General features: G+C 40.8%; 2 protein-coding genes across 2 annotated transcripts; both read left to right on the top strand.

Moving 5' to 3' along the window:
* The first annotated feature begins 621 nt into the window (after positions 1–621).
* On the top strand, positions 622–2,189 carry LOC145122228 (uncharacterized). Its single transcript, XM_079057865.1, has 5 exons — positions 622–742; positions 840–896; positions 963–1,229; positions 1,275–1,388; positions 1,912–2,189. Exons 1-5 carry the CDS (start codon positions 622–624, stop codon positions 2,187–2,189), a joined length of 837 nt encoding a protein of 278 aa, XP_078913991.1.
* A 3,535-nt stretch (positions 2,190–5,724) lies between these two features.
* On the top strand, positions 5,725–7,639 carry LOC145119307 (putative phospholipid hydroperoxide glutathione peroxidase). The gene is made up of 6 exons (XM_079054944.1): positions 5,725–6,018; positions 6,456–6,532; positions 6,615–6,676; positions 6,760–6,878; positions 7,157–7,324; positions 7,424–7,639. The coding sequence occupies exons 1-6, from the start codon at positions 5,779–5,781 to the stop codon at positions 7,454–7,456; spliced, it is 699 nt and encodes a 232-aa protein (XP_078911070.1). The 5' UTR covers positions 5,725–5,778; the 3' UTR covers positions 7,457–7,639.
* The last annotated feature ends 14,581 nt before the right edge of the window (positions 7,640–22,220 follow it).

The raw sequence follows: 22,220 nt of genomic DNA, 5'->3' as shown, positions 1-22,220 counted from the left end.
CAGAAACTTACCAATTCGTTTATTAAAAAAAAGACCAATTAGACCTGACAAAAACAACTTTATTCCTTCATAAAACACGAAAATAAGTTAAGGGACTGAAAAGAAAAATTTGAAATATATTGTTTGGCTAATTTGTTAGGTTCCCTATGAAATATTATATTAAAATTTTGAATTATTTAGCAACTTTTTAAAAGTTATATTATATTCCTCTTTAGCTTTCTTTTTAACAAAAGCGTAAACGTATATGGTCTCCAAACCTTTCTTTCCCCCTTATAGCAATAATAAATTAATTATCCCTACGTCGTTAATAGAAGGTTCCATGTCGAATTGTCGACAATAAAATATTTATTTTTTGAAAAAGTGTAACTAAAATTAATATATTTTTTAATCAAGTTTTTATTAAAAAAAATTGTATAACGAACTTTGAAAATGATGTTATAAATTCATAACAGATAAAAGAACGTAATTAGATATAATAAAAAAAAAATTATTAATATTTAATTAATAATTTCATTATAATTCATACCACATAGACACATATTTTTAGATATTTATACCAAAATGCCCTCTCTATAATAAAAATTGATCTAAAACTATTATTTGATTAGGATTATGCAATTTATGGGGTTTGGCCTCAATCGGGTTTCTTGGGTTAAGGCTTGTCTTATCTCCTCTAAGTCTTCGGTTTTGGTTAATGGTAGTCCAAGTGCAAAATTTTCTTTGGAGCAGGGTCTTAAGCAAGGTGATCATGTCTCTTTTCTCTTTCTTCTTGTCGTGGAGGATTTGAATGTTGATGTCTTATATGCTGGAGTTGAAATTTTTTAAACATTTAAAAGTAGGAGTTAATAAAATCATGTTGTCTCATCTTCTTTATGTTGATGATGCAATTTTTGTAGGTAAGTGGTCTATACAGAATGTGGAGAATTTGGTGTTAATTCTGAAATGTTTTTATGAAGTTTCAGGTCTCCAGATTAATTTTAACAAGTTGAAACTCTTTGGAGTGGGAGTTTCGGCTAATGAGGTTCTCGATTTTGCTAGTTTATCTAGGTGTGAGGCGAGTTCTTTTCCTTTCAAATATCTTGGTGTCCCGGTGGGCTTGAATATGTCTCTTATTAAAACCTGGCAGCCTATTTTTGACAAGTTTCGTTCGAAGTTGAATGGTTGGAAATCTAACATGGTGTCTATTGGTAGGAGGTATACTCTTATTCGTTCAGTTCTTGGTGATTTGGGTATTTATTACTTTTCTCTTTTTAAAATGCTTGTTAACATTGCAGATTGTTTAGAAGCGGCTAGAGCTAAATTTTTTTGGGGCGCAAATCCTGATGAAAAGTGTATGTCTTGGGTTAAGTGGAAACGTGTTTTAGCCAATAAAGTTAATGGTGGTCTTGGTATTGGTAGCTTAATGGCTTTTAATGAAGCTTTGTTGTTAAAGTGGAGATGAAGATTTGTTACTAATCCTGATGCTTTATGGGCTTGCATTATAAAGTCGATTCATGGTCAAAAACCAGGTTTTGTTGTGAATGATCGTTTGACTACAAAAGGGGTGTGGTCGTCGATAGTGGGTTCCATCTTGAAATTACATGTTAAACATATTATTCCTCTTTCCACCTTAGCGAAATCTATTGGAGATGGGAGAAATATTATGTTTTGGAAGGAAAATAGATTGGAAGTGTTCCTTCGATTGAGTTATTTCCTAAACTGGCTGCTTTGGATGTTGATTCTAACTGTGTTGTTGCTGATAGGCGTCAAGGTAACAACTGGAATTGGTGTTGGAGATATGATCTGAGATGAAGGGCTCAAACTTCTCAATTTTCGGCCATGGTAGAGTTATCAGCTAATATTTAATTACGGGATTCTAAAGACTCTTGGGTGTGGAATCTGGCTAATAATGTTGATTTTCCGGTGAAACAGATTTTATTCAGATAATTGATAACATAATGTTACTACATGGGTTAGGTGAAACTAGATGGAATAGATTGATGTCGATCAAAGTGAATATTTTTAGTTTGAGAACTATGCTAAATCGCCTCCCGACTAAAGATAATCTTATTTCTAGAGGTATTGATGTTCCTTATTCTCTTTCTCCTATTTGCATGGATCAAGTGGAGAGTGTTAATCATCTTTTTCTGAAGTGTACGGTTGCTAAAGCTTTAAATCTAAAGATCAGTTGGTGGTGTGATCTTGATTAGTCTTCTTTAAATTATGTGGATGGGATATCTTTCTTCTTGGTGTCCGTTCATTTAAATATGAATAAGAAGGCCATCTTGGAAACTATTATCTACACAAATTGTGTAACGTCGCACAAATACAGAGTAAAATTTTCATTTTTAAATAAGTCAAAATCATTCATTCATTATCCCAAAGGACTATCAAAGTAAAAGTATTCTCAAAACATCATAGTAAAATCATAAACAATCATTGCAGAATAAATCTACAGGGGATGTAGTGCGATCAAGTCAGACTCTTCCTTTTAAAACTGGAGGTACTTGAAAATATTTAAACCACAAAACCGTAAGCACAAAGCATAGTAAGTTCCCCAAAATACCACATACACCATATATATAAATATAACAACACGTAGTTGTGTCGGGTCCGTATCAACCCCGATTCCATAATGACTCCATGTAACAACACGTAGCTGTGTCGGGTCCGTATCAACCCTCGGGTCCATAAGGACTCCGAGCCTATATTGGCTCTATGCATATAACATACAATCATACCAGTAATAGTCACATAGACAATCAAGGACATATAGACATATCAACAGGTGTCATAAATACAACTATCATCCTACAACCATAATATAGTGGGCTGACATTGGTGCCTTCGACCCACGAGTACAGTGAAGAGATTCACCTGAATCACAAAGCCGACTAGCACCAAGCTCAATGTCGCTCCAACCACAACTAACAACTCTCACCGCCAAAAGTTGGGTCTTAAACACCTCCTAACAATCCACACAAGGTATACCTTAAGTCTTCCTTCTAAAAATAGAAAATTTACCAAAAGTTAATCCATACCAAAAGTCAACGATCAAAGTCAACGACCAATGTTGACTTTAGTCAACCGCCACATCGTGGCCTTACTTTGCCACATCGTGGCCCTTATACGACCACACAAATGGGAAGTTCCCAGTCGCCACACTATGGCGACCTATGACCATGTCGTGGGCGCTAGGTTCCTAACAACTTAATAGATTAAGCCGCTTTCTTCGATTCCAAGAGCTCCAAAGCTTAGATATGGTCCATTCTATGGTCTAAATGGATAAAGTTTCAAACTTTATCCATTAAGACACCCAAGGAGATTAAGATCTCCAACCCTAGGTACAAAATAAGCAAATACCACCATGTCTTAACCATTAAGCCCTTAATCTGAAAGACCTTAATCCAACCACTCCAGAAGGGTTTTCAAATATCAAATCTATCATAAAGATGAAAAATTTATAGACATGCATGCCAATACATGTCTAGAATCCATTTTAGGTCATAATAAGCTAAAAACACCCAAAAACTCAAGCAATGATAAGAACTTCATTAAAGCCTAGATCTACAACATATGATGCTCTTGGGACTCAGGAGAGTCATAAAGTTGCCAACTTTATGAGTTCATTCCTTTCAAATTTGCTCAAACATGAAGAACATGAGACAATATTCTAGATCTAGCCACCTTAAGCTAAAAAGATTGAGCCTTTGACACTTACAAAGGTCCGGAAGCTATGTAAGATGATGATGGTGCTGCTTCCTTGCAAGATTTAACAACAAAGCACTTTCTTCCATTCTTATATTCTTCTCCAAGCTATCAAATGCTCCCAAAAAGGCCACAAATCTCCACGGGAATGAAGGATAGGGTTTCTCTAAGGTATGGGGGGGGGGTAGAGGCTGGAAATGGACCCTACAAATGGCTTAGAGAGGCTTAAATACGAAGGAACCCCTAGAATATCACGGGCTTGTGCCAAAACAGTTGCCACACAGTGGCCTCCCTTGGCCACGCCGTGGCGGTCCAATACAGCACGCGATGATTTAACTATTGCCACGTTGTGGGCATCCTTGCTCCACGTTGTGGTACAAAGTTTCCTCCAAAACTTCATCTTTGGTCCTTGATAGAAATAAGCTTTGGAACACGGGTGTTACAACTTGGTGGTCTAATTGAAACTTCAGAAATTAGTGCGTGTTTGACCAAACGAGACCTAGACAAGATAGGTTATTTGATGATATTGTTGTTTTTTCTTTTAATTAAGTGGTGCATGGGAAACATAAATTATCTATTAAGTGGAATTTATGGCTTCAAAATCCCATTTAAAACATTATGATGTAATTGTTTCATTTTGCCTTTAGCCTCTTGCTAAGGCCTTTTTTTTTAATAAAATTCAGCTGTTCAAAAAAAAAAAAAAAAATGACATAAAAATATTATGTTTTTTCTTTTTTTAAAAATTCTTTTTTGACATTGTATTATTATTATATATATCTTTTCAAGATAGCGTATCATATTTTTCATGCTGGTTTTGAAAATGCAATGTCAAACCTGTCAAAATAAAAAATAAAAAAAATTAAAAAACATATTTTTTTAAAACAAATATTGAAAAACACAGTATTAAAATAAAAAATAATTAAAAATATAATGTTTTTGTGTCATTAAATTAAAATAAATAGGTCAACATTAAACCTACGATTTTCAGTTTAAAATAAAAATAATTCGATATGCAAAATTCAAAAAATAACATTTGCAATAATAATTTCTTTGTGCCATTATAAAATACAAAAACAAAAACAAAAAAACCACGCATATTTAGTTTTAACATATCTGAAATGTTTCTAGAAATGGATGCTGAGAAGCTGAGAAGGTAATGTGGAACGGCTGATTTAATCCAAATCCGGTTTTGATACCGCAAAATTAGATCGAACTCCCTTATAGATTTACTTTTGTTCACTATACTACCTTTATTTAATTGTTTACATAAAAAATAAAAAATCACATTATAATCCCTATTCTAATAAATAAATAGTTTTAATCTTATTTTGCCAAATATCATTTTAATAGAACTTTTCATTAATATTATCACATTTGTCATGTAGATATATTAGGCAACTCATTTCAAAATTCAAATTTACATTTTCTAATTATATATATATATATATATATATATATATATATATATATATATATATTAAACTTGAAGTTATAATAACTTTAAAGTTTTGATATATCTCTTAATTAATAATTTATTTAAAATGATTTATTTAAAATAATTGATTAATAATTATAAATTTTTATTATAAAAGTTTAATTAATTTTATAACCGTGGTTCCCACAGGTTATAAACTAGTAAATTATAATAAACTAGGAAGCAATTTGGTTGAAATGATGTTAATCGAAATATTTAAAATTTGTAATATAATATTACACAGAAAAATATTTTCACCTACAAAAAAGTTTTTAAAGCAGAACATAAGGACTAAAACTGTAATACATTAAACCTTAAGGGGCATTTGATTTGATCAAAGTTTCATTCGGAGTATCGCTGCTTTCACACAGAGTAACGATTCCGACCGTTTGATCATTCCACACCAAAATCTCCACCGTCCAATAACCACCATGCCTTCCGCCGCTACCGCCGCCACGTCATCACAACCAAAAACGGCCACGCATCTAGTCCGATTTCCACACAAAAATAATAAAAACATGAAAACGAATCAAACGACTCGTTTTTATGTTTTAACCTTTTTTCATTATTCCACCGCCATCACCAGATACGTGTTGTATATATATCAACAGACCCCAATGTCGTGTTCATCAGCTCGTGTGTTCAATAATCTTATCACCCAAAGAATTCTAGTCTTTAATTCGAGAACCCTTTCAAATTCTCTGAAAATTTCATCTGTTTCTTCGATCCCTCTTCCAATAGGTTCAAAAAGATCGTGGTTTTCCACCAGATTCTGCAGTACCAAAAGAACGCCAGTGGTAAATTTCAGCTCAATGGCCACTCAATCGAAGCAATCAGTTTACGACTTCACCGTTAAGGTTTGATATCTTCAAATTTAGGGGTTTTTAAGTGGTTTTGATCGATTAAACATTCATTTCTCGTTGTGGTTGTCAAAATTTGATTGCGATCTTGTTATCCGTGGTTTGTTACTTCATTTTATCTTAATTTTTAGGGTTTTGAAAATGATCTTTATCGATTGCGTTGTGGGTGAGCACGTTTTGATGTAAAAAATTTGATCTTGATTTTGTTAGTTGTGTTCTCTTTTATGGGTATTATGAAAGATGGTTTCTTGAATCAGTTATACCGAAAGTATGCATGTTCATTGATGATTGTATGAAAGCTTCCAATTGAAGCAAAGATTTTCGAATATGTTCCATCGATTTCAGAAAGATTGAACAAAGTTATAAACTTTCTTATGAATATCGTCTTTTTTAGTCTTTGCGTTTGACAATTTTGGTTCTGTTTTTTTTATCAGAACGCAAAGGGACAAGATGTGGATCTTAGCACTTACAGAGGAAAAGTCTTGCTGATTGTTAATGTCGCATCACAATGGTAAGCTATAAATTTTGAAGAAAGATCGATCTTTTTGATGAGCTCAAATTTTAATTATCGATTTATCGTTTTTGTGTTGCAGTGGTTTAACGAACTCTAATTACCCTGAGCTGACAACCTTGTATCAGAAGTACAAGGACCAAGGTTTGTTTTTCTTGATCTTGTTTGAATTTCTTATGACAGTTTATAATTGTTTCTTGTAACTCAAGTAAGTTGAATCTTTATAGGTTTTGAGATTCTTGCATTTCCATGCAATCAGTTTAATGGGCAAGAACCAGGGAGTAATGAAGAAATCCAGGATTTCGTTTGCACTCGATTCAAAGCCGAGTATCCTGTCTTTGGAAAGGTTTGTAAAAACTAAAAAGCATTATAGCTTTATCTGAATTTGTCATTTCAGATGATACAATTGTCCTGTGTTTGATGTGCATTAGTCCGTGACTATAACTAATGTTGATGAGACAAAAATTTCAATTTTATGTCCCATCTAAAAGGTGGAATACTGTGTGACAAATTACAGTCTTTGTCTCATTATATCAGTCCCAGTCGAATATACGTCAAATGCAGTACAACCTATTCTGTCATGTCACATCCAGTCTAACAAGCGTGCCTTGCTTCCCATTGTAGGTTGATGTGAACGGCAAAACTTCAGAACCTTTGTACACCTTCTTGAGGTCAAGCAAAGGAGGACTTCTTGGTGACAGTATTAAGTGGAACTTCACAAAGTTTCTAGTTGACAAAGAAGGAAAGGTTGTTGATCGTTATGCTCCCACCACTGCTCCTCTAAGCATTGAGGTACGTATAGGACTTGTTTCATAATCTAATTTGTCTAAAATTGATGCCCATAAAGTTTAATTAATTCATGAGTTTTTGTTTGTTTTTTGGGTATTGCAGAAGGATATAAAGAAGTTGCTTGGTGTTGCTTAAGTGCTTGCTCTATAATGTGTGCTTCTGCCATTTTCTTAATAAATGAGCACTTTGTTATCGTTAATGCTTTGAACGTTTTCTTATGATGTAATTTAACTTTCGACATCTTGTGTGATGTGATATGTAAACCAAATTTTATATTATTGAAAGGACCTTCTACATGTATAAAATCAAGTGTGTGAAGTCTGTGTCCCAAAATATCTTAATCAAGTTTTAATTACGTCGTTAGGTCTCTTCAATTGTCGATTTAACCGGTCACTTGATTGTCCAGACATGTTGGGTTTGCAAATTTTGTTCAAATTATTCACTTGGTGTTGACAAGTCTATATAGATTTGGTTATTCATTTATCAACTTCATATCATTTTAGTATATAAATAACTAATATTTGTATTTCATAATATTGAAACTTTAAATTATCTTTGTTCTAAGGGAGCGGCTACGGTTTTTCCTACGGTTTGCCACGGTGGCAGTGGAGAACACTGCCTTCTGATTTCTAATGCGGTTTTGCCGTATACTGTAGCGGAATGTAGTATTCCGTTGTACACTTTCTCTCTTCTCTTCTTCCCGACCTTTGAACAATCAAATATTTAAAATCCGATTATCTTTTTTCCTATAAAACTTACAACCTTTAATTCACCACACCTTAATCCAAATTTTCATTCTTTCAATATTTTTTTTTTCAAAACTTTCAACATGTCTTCTTCCAACAACCTAAACAATAAAAAAAACACCTACTAGAAACACCACAACCCTAAGACCTTCGTATGACCAATCGATTTATTTGTTTCCAGTTTATAACTATGACAATTTGCTACCGTATGATCCCACCAATTCTCACAACAATATTCACAACCACAAAACGAACCCGAGTTAATCCGTTTGACTTTTTGTCTCAACCCGCTCAAGAGAGTCGAGCACCAATTTTTGATTCCGAACCCGAAATCGTTCTAGAAACCAACCCACTAAAGCACCAAGTAAAAGAAAAGAGAAAACGACGGCCAAAGCATGGGAACCCGAAGAAGTTTTAGCATTGACACAAGCATGGATCGTTATTTCTGAAGACTGGAAGACAGAAAAAGACCAAAAACATGACCATTTTTGGAGGCAAATTACAAAAAAGTTTCACAAAGGATTGAACCTTCCAGAGTATTGTTTTAATGACCAAGTGTATTCCAGATGGAGAAGACAAACAAGGAAGTCATGTTGTTTAATGATTTATATAACAACATGCAAGGTTAATGGAAAAGCTAAGAAAATGATGAAGTGATTTTGAAGAAAGCTTTAAAAGTGTACCAAAAAGAAAACAAGAAGACTTTCAAGTTTATTGACTTTTGGAATCTTGTGAAAGATAACCAAAAATCGAAAAAGAGCAAAAATCCAACGAGCATATCAATAGTGGTTCAAAACGCTCAAGAACAACCGAATCTGACCACACTACATCAGATGCTCGTGTTGGTTTCGACCTCAACGATGATAAACACGTTCAAGTTACACCACCTTCCTAACCAATGGAAAGGGACAAAGCAAAACGCAAAGACAAAGGCAAAACGGTAGATTCAGATGACTTGAAAAAATAGGGGACAATATGAAGGGTATAAAAGAAAGAATGGACACGTTTTTGCAAATTGCTTCCGAAAGAGAGTGGGAAACAAAGAGACAGTAACATGAATGTAGCACCCGATTCCTGGTACGTATTTAATTCCATGAAAATGTTACAATTTACTCTGGGAATCGGCGAGTTGGAGGCCCAACTCGTCGAGTAGACTCGACTGTTGGAAACGGGGGTTTAAGTGACCTACTCGACGAGTCAGAAGACCGACTCGACGAGTAAGAGCTGTCTGGACAAAACCCTAATATTTAGGGTTTGCACCCTATTTAAACACTTTATCTTAGCATCCATCATCCCTATCACTCCCAGAGAGCTGTATATCGAAACCCTAGTCGTTTTTGTATGTTCTAAGGCCATTTTGGTGCATTTGGTGGTTGGTGAAGCTTGAGAAGAAGGAAGAAGCTTGAGAGTTCGAGTTGAGGCTTGGAGATCCAAAGGTTTTGGTTCATATCCAGCTCAATCAAGGTAAAATGCCCCTGTTTTGGTCTTCCATGTATTTATTCATCTTTAGAAGCTTGGACTTTGGGTACATTTAGGGCTTTCCAAGCCATTTTCGGATTTGTGAGGTGTGCATGAAATCTTGACTTCAGATCTGAGTCATTGGAGGGGTCTCATGGCATAAAGGTGCCAACTTTAAGGCCATGAGAGTCCCATGCATTTTGTAGAACACCTTTTATGGCTTTTTGAGCCAAAGACCCCATGCATGTGCACCAAGTTTGGAGCTTTACGTGTAAAACGGACATTAGAAGGCCATATCTATGGTTTTGATGTGTTAAGACCCATTTAAATCGACTGTATAGTAATGGTAAAGGTTGGACTCGACGAGTCGTTCTTGGGACTCGGCGAGTCGGGGTATATTGACCACCAAATCCCTTCTGTGGATGGACCAGTTGTTAGTATGGGAAGTCCCTTAGTTGTTTAGACGCGTAAAGGGACCTGGGAATCATAGGACTCGGCAAGTGTATGAACAGACTCGGCGAGTCCAAGGAAATCTCCCAATCTTTGAAGATGGACTCGACGAGTTGTTCATACAACTCGGCGAGTCATAGACTGGACACATTCTTATGAGGGAGATGAACTCGACGAGTTCAAGGATGAACTCGGCGAGTCGGATGAAGATGGTCCCGATGGTTTGAATGAAGGAGAACCCGTCGAGTTCTTGCTAGACTCGACGAGTGGAGTCGGGGTCGGATCAGGTTAGTAGAGTATGGACTCGACGAGTTAGTAGACCAACTCGGCGAGTCAAGTCAACTGGGTGTTGACTTTTACTGGTTTTGGTATTGACCCTGGTTAGGGTTGTATGTTCGGTTTGATGACTTGAAGGTTGTCGTGTAGGGATTTAGGGGTCGAGGAAAGCCGACCTTCACGCAGAGGACAGTTCCGACACTACACGACATCGAGGTGAGTTACCTTCCAGTAGCGGTGGGTCTACGACCACAATGCCGACCCACCAGTAGGAGTTGTATGTTAGATGATTGTCTTTGTGATATTCATCTAGGTTTGCTACTACTTGTTATGTTTTATGTGCTAGCATGATATGATGTTACATGATGATGGTAGTAGTAGGGGGAGATAGTCCCCAAGTTACCGGCCGATAGGGCCGAAGGGTTAGTTTAGTACCCAGCTATGTTAGATTATGATTACGTGACTGTATGTGATAGACCGGTCGAGAGGGCTGAAGGGGTAGGCCAGCACCCATGCATGCTAGGCAAGGTCACCGGTCGAGAGGACCGAAGGGGTAGGCCAGCACCCAGATATGCTAGGCAAGGTCACTGGTCGAGAGGACCGAAGGGGTAGGTCGGGCACCCAGATATGTCTGGCAGTATGTATGTTATGTGGTTGTATGGTATGTGGTATGATGGGAGAACTCACTAAGCTTCGTGCTTACAATTTTCAGTTTTGTTTCAGGTACCTCTTCAGCGAAGGGGAAGGAGCCGACGCGGTAGCGGCACATCACACTTACACATGATTTCCGCATTGAGTTTTCTGGGATTGTACTCTGATTATTACTATTATCCGATGATATGTTTTGAGACACGACGTAATGGTTTTATGAATTAATATAATATTAGCAATGTTTGATAAATGATTTCACATGATTACTTAATTAAAAATGAAAATTTTAGCCTTGAAAATTGGGATGTTACAAGTTGGTATCAGAGCCTTAGTTTGAGGGATTCAGATACACTCTCGGGTGTGTCTGAACTCAAACTGAGGACATGGTAAGAAAATTTTCAAAAGAAAATCACTTTATAAAAAGAAGTTTGAAAAGAGAAAAAGGAACTTCAAAAAAAGAACAATATGTGTGATGTGCGCGACCGGCCGAGCTCAAGTAAGTTTTCCCCAAGATACCCATACATGTTATGTTATAATATGATATGATTATGAGAATTGCATGCTAGATTAGGGCTAATGATCTAGGAAGATGCCTGATATGCCTGCTATATGTGCTTTTGAGCTGCGAGATGTTACTGATTAGTCAGTTATATGATAGCTTGGATAGAGTACGATTGGATTGGGTACTCAATGCCCGAATGTTGTTGCTTTGTGCTTCGGGAGTCCTAGTTATCTTTAGCTAACTAGTAAACGAATACGTTAAGTTACATATTGCGAGGACGAAATAATTCCAGAAGGTTAGGTCTAGCCCTACTGCGCAGCTCTTGTTTGAGTCTAACCGTTGTGGGGTAGGACCTTTCATTCGAAGAACTATCTGGTCTTAGTAATATATAATGGTATTCGCGAGCTAGTTAGGTAAAGGTAGCAGGGGTTCCTTATGCAGTTGATGGCGGATAGTAGGTCGGAGAGTTACCCTAGGGTAAGCCTAGGACGAGATTGGAAGAGAGTGCAACAGTAATAGGAGGAGCTTGGTGAAGTCGAAGCAATCCTCGAGGAAAGTACGGATAGATGTGGAAGGTAGTATGGGCCCGTACTACTGAAAGCAGAGGATCCGTACTCGAATCAAGGAGGGCCGAGATGGAACCAGGAAACTTGTAGAGTGTATGAAACCTCTCGATGTTTATGTATGATTCTGACAGTTATGTTTTATGTTTTAGAATGGTGATGATCACACAAAACGGAGGAGGAGGTTCAGGGTCAGGATCCGGTTCAGGATCAGGTTCGGGAGCAGGTACCGAGCCAGTTGATGAGGGACTACGTGAGTTCATTGCTTCTGAGATCACGAGAGGTATCCTTGAGTCGACCCCGGTGATTTTTGGGTCGATCAAGGAAGGGATCATTGAGTTGATGGAGGATCGCCTCAGGGCGTTCAAGAGTGACATGGCACACAACCAGTCAGGGTCACGCACACTGTCCTTCAAGGACTTTAGGGGCAGTGGTGCGCCGGATTTCCATGGGGCTAAGGACCCCATCACAGCCAGGAGATGGATTACCGACATTGAGTCTGCACAGTTGACGAGCTTCTGCCCTGAGGGGTCGAAGGTGCGATATGTTGTAGGTTGTTTGAGAGACAGGGCCAGAGATTGGTGGGAGTCGGTTGGTGACTCGTTGCGAGCCTCAGCTATTGAGGCTATGACTTGGTCGGACTTTGTGACCAGGTTCAGGGCTGAGTTTGCGCCAGCTGTGGAGCTTCAGCAGTTGGCCAGGGATTTCCTTGATATGAGGCAGACGACAGAGACGGTGGCAGAGATTACCGCCAAGTTCCGGGAGAGGGCATTGTTGGTGCCCCAGTATGCGGGAGATGAGGATATACGGAGGACCCACTATCACGACATGTTGAGAGCGGATATTCGGGAGCATGTTAGCTTCTCAGCATGTCCGACCCTGGATTCCATGATTGCCAGGGCAAGGGAGAGAGAGATAGACTTGGAGCACATCAGGAAGAGGAAGGCGGAGGAGGGATAGGTTACTGGGGCTTCGGGGAAGAAGCCCAAGGGATCCGACTCTAGGCCGAAGGGCCAGCAGGGTCGGGGCCGCTGCGGAAAGTGCGGCAAGACTCATGAGGGGGTTTGTAGGATGAGATCATCAGGCTGCTACAAGTGCGGAAAGACGGGGCACTTCAGCGGGGATTGTACCGCCCCTGCGTTCACTTTCCAGACATCAGAGTTGTTGTGTTTCCACTGCAACCAGCGAGGCCATAAAAAGGCCAATTGCCCTCAGTTGACAGCAGCAGCGCCAGTGAAGGCGCCAGCTCCAGCGACCCTGCGGATTACTGATGGCCGACAGGGCAAGACAGAGGCTCCAGTGGTAAGGAGCCGAGCCTTCCAGTTGACCACCCGATGTGGTGACGGGTATGATTTCTTCCCTCTAGCTTTTATTTTATGTTTCTTATGATATTGATGTGCCATATGATATCTCTTGTTTAGGATCGTTCCATGTGAAAGGTATCCCAGTTCAGGTGTTGTTCGATTCGGGTGCTACCCGGTCGTTTGTCTCTCTTGCGCTTAGCAAGAAGTTTCCTGAGTCTTCAGGCATGTAGGATTGCCCTTTAGAGGTCGAGATTGCGGACGACCGGTCAGTGCGAGCATCGGAGGTATACCGAGATTGTGTTTTGAGGCTGTTCGAGGAGCGCTACCTAGTAGATCTGGTTCCCATACCTTTGCGGGGGAACAAGGTTATTATTGGTATGGATTGGCTAAGCCCCAATGGGGCAGTGATCGACTGCGCGCAGCAGTTGGTGCAGATCAGGACCCCGAGTGGGGGAGAGCTGGTGATTCAGGGCGAGAGGCCACAACGAGGACCAACCTTATGTTCGGTAGCGAGGGCTAGGCGCTACCTTCAACAGGGTTGCGCAGGATTTGTCGCCTATGTGATGGATACCCGGGAGGCGGGTAAGGCGACTGTGGGCGATGTGCCAGTAGTACGAGAGTTTGCGGACGTATTCCCCGAGGAGTTGCCTGGGATACTTCCGGAGAGGCAGGTAGAGTTCAGGATCGACCTAGTCCCTGGTGCGGCTCCGATAGCCAAGGCACCGTATCGGTTGGCTCCTCCTGAGATGCAGGAGTTGTCTACACAGCTGCAGGAGCTGTTAGACAAGGGATTCATTAGACCGAGCAGTTCATCCTGGGGAGCCCCGATTCTGTTTGTGAAAAAGAAGGACGGGTCGCATCGGATGTGTATAGATTATCGGGAGCTGAATAAGGTAACGGTGAAGAATCGTTACCCACTTCCGAGGATTGATGACCTCTTTGACCAGCTACAGGGAGCATCTTGGTTCTCCAAGATTGATCTGCGTTCAGGATATCATCAGATGAGGGTCAGAGAGGAGGATGTACAGAAGACTGCGTTCCGAATGCGTTATGGCCACTATGAGTTCGTGGTGATGCCTTTCAGGCTCACCAATGCTCCTGTCGCGTTTATGGACCTCATGAACCGCGTGTGCAGACCGATGTTGGATCGGTCTATGATAGTTTTCATCGACGACATCTTGGTTTATTCCAAGACTCGAGAGCAACATTAGGAGCACTTGCGAGAGGTGTTGGATACTTTGAGGATGGAGAGTTTGTATGCTAAGTTCTCCAAGTGTGAGTTCTGGTTGCACGAGGTGCAGTTTCTTGGGCACCTTGTCAACCAGGACGGGATTTCGGTTGATCCGGCCAAAGTGGAGGCCGTGATGAGATGGGAGGTTCCGAGGTCTCCATTCGAGATTTGGAGTTTCCTAGGACTGGCAGGCTAGTATCGGAGATTCATTCAGGACTTCTCCAAGATAGTCGTGCCCCTGACCCGGTTGACAAGGAAAGCCGTGGTCTTTTGCTGGGGGCCTGAGCAGCAAGCCGCATTTGAGACGTTGAGACAGAGATTGTGCGAGGCGCCAATCTTGGCCCTGCCAGAGGGCATGGAGGACTTTGTGGTATATTATGATGCATCCATCTCCGGCTTGGGCGCAATATTGATGCAGAGAGGGCATGTTATTGCTTACGCTTCGAGGCAGCTGAAGCCTTACGAGGCGAATTATCTGACGCATGATTTGGAGCTGGGGGCTGTTGTTTTCGCTCTCAAGATTTGGCATCATTACCTCTACGGGGTTCGTTGTACCATTTACATGGACCACAAGAGCCTGAGGTATCTCATGGACCAGCCAAATCTGAATATGAGGCAGCGTCGGTGGCTTGCTGTGGTAAAGGATTACGATTGCGAGATCCTCTACCATTCGGGGAAGGCCAATGTCGTGGCCGACACGCTTAGCCATAAGGCAGCGCCGATCAGGGACGTCTGTATGAGGATGACAGTTGTGACTCCGTTGTTGGAGCAGATTCGGGAGGCCCAACAGGAGGCCATGAAGGAGGAACATCGGAAGAGTGAGCGAATTATGGGTCAGGTTTCCTCCTTCGACTATGATAGCCGTGGATTATTGATGCTACACCGCAGGGTGTGGGTTCCCTATCATGGGGGTGTGCGCCAGGTTCTGATGGAGGAAGCGCACAAATCCCGATTCTTGATTCATCCCGGGGCGACGCAGATGAATTGGGATCTTCGACCCGATTACTGGTGGCCCTGCATGAAGCGGGACGTTGCCTGGTATGTAGAGCGATGCTTGAACTGCAGAAAGGTCAAGGCCGAGCACTAGAGGCCACACGACAAGATGCAGCCGCTAGACATTCCCATGTGGAAATGGGAAGATATTACTATGGATTTCATTACCAAACTTCCCAGGACTGCACGGGGAGTGGATTCGATTTGGGTCATCGTGGATCGGTTGACCAAGAGTGCCCATTTCATACCGATCCAGGAGATCATCTCGGCCGAGAAGTTGGCTGATATCTACATCCGAGAGGTTGTGGCTCGACACGGAGTGCCAGTCTCCGTGATTTCGGACTGAGACATACGGTTTACTTCTAGGTTCTGGAAGAAGTTTCACGACGAGTTGGGTACTCGTCTGCATTTCAGCACAACATTCCACCCGAAGATGGATGGTCAGAGTGAGAGGACCATCCAGACTTTGGAGGATATGCTGCGGGCCTGCGTTCTAGACTTCGGTGGTAGCTGGGATACCTACCTTCCATTAGCTGAGTTCTCCTACAACGACAAATATCACGTGAGTATCGACCATCCTCCCTTCGAGATGTTGTACGGGAGGAAGTGCAGGACCCCGATATGTTGGGGTGAAGTCGGACAGAGGGTCATGGGGAGCACCGAAGTGGTGCTCAAGACGACAGAGAGGATTCAACAGGTTAGGAGTAGGCTTCAGACTGCTCAGAGTCGGCAGAAAAGTTATGCCGACAAGCGCCGATCAGACCTGGAGTTCCAGGTCGGGGATATGGTCCTTCTGAAGGTGTCGCCTTGGAAAGGCGTCATCCTATTTAGGAAGCGGGGCAAGTTGGGCCCCAGATACATTGGACCTTTCCAGGTTGTAGCTCGGGTGGGCAAGGTGGCATATAGGCTGGACCTGCCAGCTGAACTCAGTCAGATTCACAGTATGTTTCACGTCTCCCAGTTACGGAAGTGCCCGGTGGATGACTCGGCAGTTGTACCCTTGGAGGATATTCAGGTGGATGACAGCCTGAATTACATCTAGCGGCCAGTAGCGATCCTCGACAGGAAGACGAAGGACCTGGGGAACAAGACAGTGGAGCTGGTGAAGGTGCAATGGCAGCACCGCAAGGGATCAGAATGGACTTGGGAGCCGGAGGATGAGATGAGGGAGCACTACCCGAGCTTTTCCCAGAATCAGCAGAAGACTTCGAGGACGAAGTCTAAAATAAGTGGGGGAGATTTGTAGCACCCGATTCCTAGTACGTATTTAATTCCATGAGAATGTTACAATTTACTCTGGGACTCGGCGAGTTAGAGGCCCAACTCGTCGAGTAGACTCGACTGTTGGAAACGGGGGTTTAAGTGACCTACTCGACGAGTCGGAAGACCGACTCGACGAGTAGGAGCTGTCTGGACAAAACCCTAATATTAAAGGTTTGCACCCTATTTAAACACTTTATCTTAGCCTCCATCGTCCCTATCACTCCCAGAGAGCTGTATAACGAAACCCTAGCCGATTTTGTATGTTCTAAGGCCATTTTGGTGCATTTGGTGGTTGGTGAAGCTTGAGAAGAAGGAAGAAGCTTGAGAGTTCGAGTTGAGGCTTGGAGATCCAGAGGTTTTGGTCCATATCCAGCTCAATCAAGGTAAAATGCCCCTGTTTTGGTCTTCCATGTATTTATTCATCGTTCGAAGCTTGGACTTTGGGTACATTTAGGGCTTTCCAAGCCATTTTCGGATTTGTGAGGTGTACATGGAATCTTGACTTCAGATCTGAGTCATTGGAGGGGTCTCATGGCATAAAGGTGCCAACTTTAAGGCCATGAGAGTCCCATGCATTTTGTAGAACACCTTTTATGGCTTTTTGAGCCAAAGACCCCATGCATGTGCACCAAGTTTGGAGCTTTACGTGTAAAATGGACATTAGAAGGCCAGATCTATGGTTTTGATATGTTAAGACCCATTTAAATCGACTGTATAGTAATGTTCAAGGTTGGACTCGACGAGTCGTTCTTGGGACTCGGCGAGCCGGGGTGTATTGACCACCAAATCCCTTCTGTGGATGGACCAGTTGTTAGTATGGGAAGTCCCTTAGTTGTTTAGACGCGTAAAGGGACCTGGGAATCATAGGACTCGGCAAGTGTATGAACAGACTCGGCGAGTCCAAGGAAATCTCCCAATCTTTGAAGATAGACTCGATGAGTTGTTCATACAACTCGGCGAGTCATAGACTGGACACATTCTTATGAGGGAGATGAACTTGACGAGTTCAAGGATGAACTCGGCGAGTCGGATGAAGATGGTCCCGATGGTTTGAATGAAGGAGAACCCGTCGAGTTCTTGCTAGACTCGACGAGTAGAGTCGGGGTCGGATCGGGTTAGTAGAGTATGGACTCGACGAGTTAGTAGACCAACTCGGCGAGTCAGGTCAACTGGGTGTTGACTTTGACCAATGTTGACTTTGCCTGGTTTTGGTATTGACCCTGGTTAGGGTTGAATGTTTGGTTTGATGACTTGAAGGTTGTCGTGTAGGGATTTAGGGGTCGAGGAGAGTCGACCTTCACGCAGAGGACAGTTCCGACACTACACGACATCGAGGTGAGTTACCTTCTAGTAGCGGTGGGTCTACGACCACAATATCGGCCCACCAGTAGGAGTTGTATGTTAGATGATTGTCTTTGTGATATTCATCTAGGTTTGCTACTACCTGTTATGTTTTATGTGCTAGCATGATATGATATTACATGATGATGGTAGTAGTAGGGGGAGATACTCCCCAAGTTACCGACCGATAGGGCCGAAGGGGTCGTTTAGTACCCAACTATGTTAGATTATGATTACGTGACTGTATGTGATAGACCGGTCGAGAGGGCCGAAGGGGTAGGCCAGCACCCAGGCATGCTAGGCAAGGTTACCGGTCGAGAGGACCGAAGGGGTAGGCCAGCACCCATATATGTTAGGCAAGGTCACCGGTTGAGAGGACCGAAGTGGTAGGTTGTGCACCTAGATATGCCTGGCAGTATGTATGTTATGTGGTATGATGGGGGAACTCACTAAACTTCATGCTTACAGTTTTCAGTTTTGTTTTAGGTACCTCTTCAGCGAAGGGGAAGGAGCCGGCGCGGTAGCGGCACATCACATTCACGCATGATTTCCGCATTGAGTTTTCTGGGATTGTACTCTGATTATTACTTTTATCCGATGATATGTTTTGAGACACGACGTAATGGTTTTATGAATTAATATAATATTAGAAATGTTTGATAAATGATTTCACATGATTACTTACTTAAAAATGAAATTTTTAGCCTTAAAAATTGGGATGTTACAATGAAAATACTATCGCTAGAGACAACGAACATGACCGGGAAGGAGCTTGAAATTGTTTTGGCGATGAAAGCCGACGTCAAAAAACATCATGCTAAGTTGGTTTTGAATTTTTAGCTATTTTTAATCGTTTGTTGTGTGTGTGTGTGTGTTTTTAAATGTTTGTAGGTTTAAAATTTCTAGTTATTTTTTATTTTCTAAGTGTTTATGACTTTTTTAATGTCATGTTATGTTTTTTTAAGTAATGTAATGTAATGTTTTTTTTGAAGCAATGAAATGTTATGTTTTTTTTTAATTGAAAATTGAAGTTTTTATTTAAATAAAATTGTTAAAAAGAATGTGGCACCACACCTAGTGTGTGGCAAAGAAACCATACTTTTGTGGTAAAAATGACATGACAGTAACGCGGCGGAGCAAAAAATGTGGTTCTGTGGCACCACTCCCTCTGGTCTTAGTTGATCATCATTTATTTTTGAAGTCACCATTGGAAAAAGGAGCAAAGAATCAGAAAGTATTATGTTCAATCAAGAATATGAACTGAAATAGTTATCAAAATCAGGAAATGTTTCCAAATTCGAGTGAGAAGTTATAGAGAAATGTTTGAATAGGAAGAAAGTTGTGGAAGAAAAATGTTATTAAACGGTCGAAATTTTATTACATTAACTAACTGCTTGTAAAGGAAGAAAAAAAAACCTTACAAACATTTAAGTAAAAGTTCATGTTCCTGTTAAATCACAAACAAAACAATTGCATAATTATCTAATATAATATGACATCTTTTTTGGCTTCATAGATCCAAAGAGAAAGATAATTTTCCGGGGTGACCAAATAACCCAACAAGTAGTTAACACAATATCCCAACCTTTTTGTTGTTCCATGTTAAGAGTCATTGCACCAACCAAAAAGAGTGATTGAGAGTGAATTTTAGGTTCGATAATGTTGATAAGGTATTAGCCATCGGTGATTACACATCCTTTCCATGCTACTTATTTCTTTTCCACTTCATGACAAGGCTAACTCTATCTTTCATTTACATATCTTGTGCTCAGGATGTAACACTTGAATGCAAGTATTTTCTTTTTTAGTCCTTGAGATAAAAATATAATTGCGAGTAAGGTCCCCTCGTACGATGGTCATACGTCTATGTACGCTTAGCGTACATGGGCATGTTGGATCGGGAATCTGAGCCACGTACGCGGTGCGTACGAAGCGTATGCGGGGCGTACGTAGCCAAATGTTAAAACCCTAATTTTGGGGCATGAGCCCTATTTAAACACATTTATGATCCTTGGACCCTCACCCTTATCAGCCTCCACTGCTATTAATGTCCCTAAAACCCTAGTTTTCCTCTGTGAGTGATATTTGAGCTTGGAAGTAACTTTAGTGGCCTTTTTGGTGTGTTTTCAAGAAGAAGAACTTGGTGATCAAGCTTTGGATGTGGTTGAGCTTCAAGATCCTGAATCTACATCATCTTAGGAAGCTTTTGAAGGTAAAAAACTCATACCTTGTTGCTCCTCTTGATAGTTAGAGTTAGGGTTTGTTTTTAAGCTCATTTTGGGTCCATGGATTCTCTTTTGGTAGTTTGGGCAACTACAAAAGCTAGAAATGCTAGATCTTAGTCCTTATGTTGTGTTAGAAGCATAAAAATGTTATCTTGGTGGTTGATATGAAACCATGCATGGATATAGGTCCTTAATGTGAGCTTTGATATGCAAAAATGGATGTTGGACCCCATAAGACATGCTAAGGCATAAAGTTGCCAACTTTATGCCCTAGGACCCCCTTAATAATCGAGATCTCAAAGTTAGATTAAGTGGATGGATGGATTAAGCACCAAATGGCTAAAGGTGTTGAGCAGCTCAGTACGCTGAGAGTACCAAGATGTACGCATCGTGTACTGCATGGAGATCGAGTACGCCGAGCGTACTGAGATTACGCCGCGCATACGCCCCAGTGGGCTTTTGGACTTTTGTTGGACTTTTGGATCATTGGGCTTTGACCTATTTAGAGTAGGTGGGCCTTGACTTATGCTAATGGGCCTTAAGTGGTGTAGTTGGGCCTTGGAGCCCATTATTTCGTTTGGGCCAAGAATGGTTAGGCCCATTTTGGGAAAAGCAAATGGGCCCTTATCTTAGGAATTTCGACTTGGGTTTTAGGCCCATGATCTTGGCTTATGACCTAATTGTGATTAGGGTTATTTGTTTGTGATAGTGTGGTACTTTCCTGTTTAGCAGTCGAGCATCTTGCTGTTTCCAGCATACTGAGGTGAGTTTTCTCACTGTATCAATGGGTCGAAGGCACCAAGGTCGGCCCATTATTTGTGTTATAGGATACAAATTATTTGAGTGATATTTTTATGAAAGACCAGGATTTGACCAATGACACTTGTATGGAAGACCAGGATTTGGCCCCTAACATTTGCATGAAAGACCAGGATTTGACCCCTGGCAAGTGTGTGGAAGACCGAGATTTGGACCTCAACAAGAATTATATGTAATACTATGATTTGGCCCATAGCATTAATTTGTATGTTGGTATGTGGTACTTTGGGGGAAACTTACTGAACGTTTTCTTATATTTTGTGTTTATGGTTTAAGGGGAAGGGCCCGACATGATGGCACAACATTCTCTCCTGTTATTTTTGCATTTTAGATCTTGTACTCTGATGATGTGACCTTTATACATTGTGATGGTTTAGGAAAAATTTTTATATCTGTGGCATTTGTTTTAAAATTTGAAAAATTTTATTCTGGTTTTGGGCTGTTACAAATTGGTATCAGAGCCTTGGTTTGAGGGATTCGGGCACACTTTCGGGTGTGTCAGAACTCAAACTGAGGAAATGACAATCTTTTCAAAAGAAAAAAAAGAATTGAATTTTTCTAAAAAAAGGTTTTATTAAGTAAAAAGGGAGAGTGCAATGTGTGCGATCGGCCGAGCTCAAGTAAGTGTTTCCCAAATTACCCATGCTTATGTATTACGATTAGTATGCTTCATATGTTAATTTATTGCTAGAGTAGGGCTAAGGATACCTTCAGGAATTATGTGATATAATTGCCTGATTTGTGTGATGCCTTATAGCCTAGGAAAATTGGATGCCATGTATTACTTGGAATTGATGTTGACTCTATTATTTTCTAAGTGTATGCTTTCAAAGTTATATATGATTAGGATTGCATAACCCTAGAATGATGGACTCTGCCTCATTTCCTGTTCTTTGTTTGGTTGTGGACTTAGGGTAGAAACTTTATTTGACAGTCTATATGATTCTATTTGTGTATAAATTGCATGCATAAGGCAACCAATGGAGTTGATTAAGGGTTCTGGTTCTGTTAGGGTTGAGGAATTCTAGAAGGGTTTAGGATATGTGTGATGTGTTGTATGAGTTTTGTTCCTAAGTA

Source organism: Lactuca virosa, chromosome 6, assembly GCF_052849685.1.
Source record: "Lactuca virosa cultivar CGN04683 chromosome 6, Lactuca_virosa_CGN04683_v6, whole genome shotgun sequence".
Classification (NCBI taxonomy): domain Eukaryota; kingdom Viridiplantae; phylum Streptophyta; class Magnoliopsida; order Asterales; family Asteraceae; genus Lactuca; species Lactuca virosa.
The sequence above is the reverse complement of the archived record's forward strand: the minus strand, read 5'-3'. Positions and strand labels throughout refer to the sequence as shown.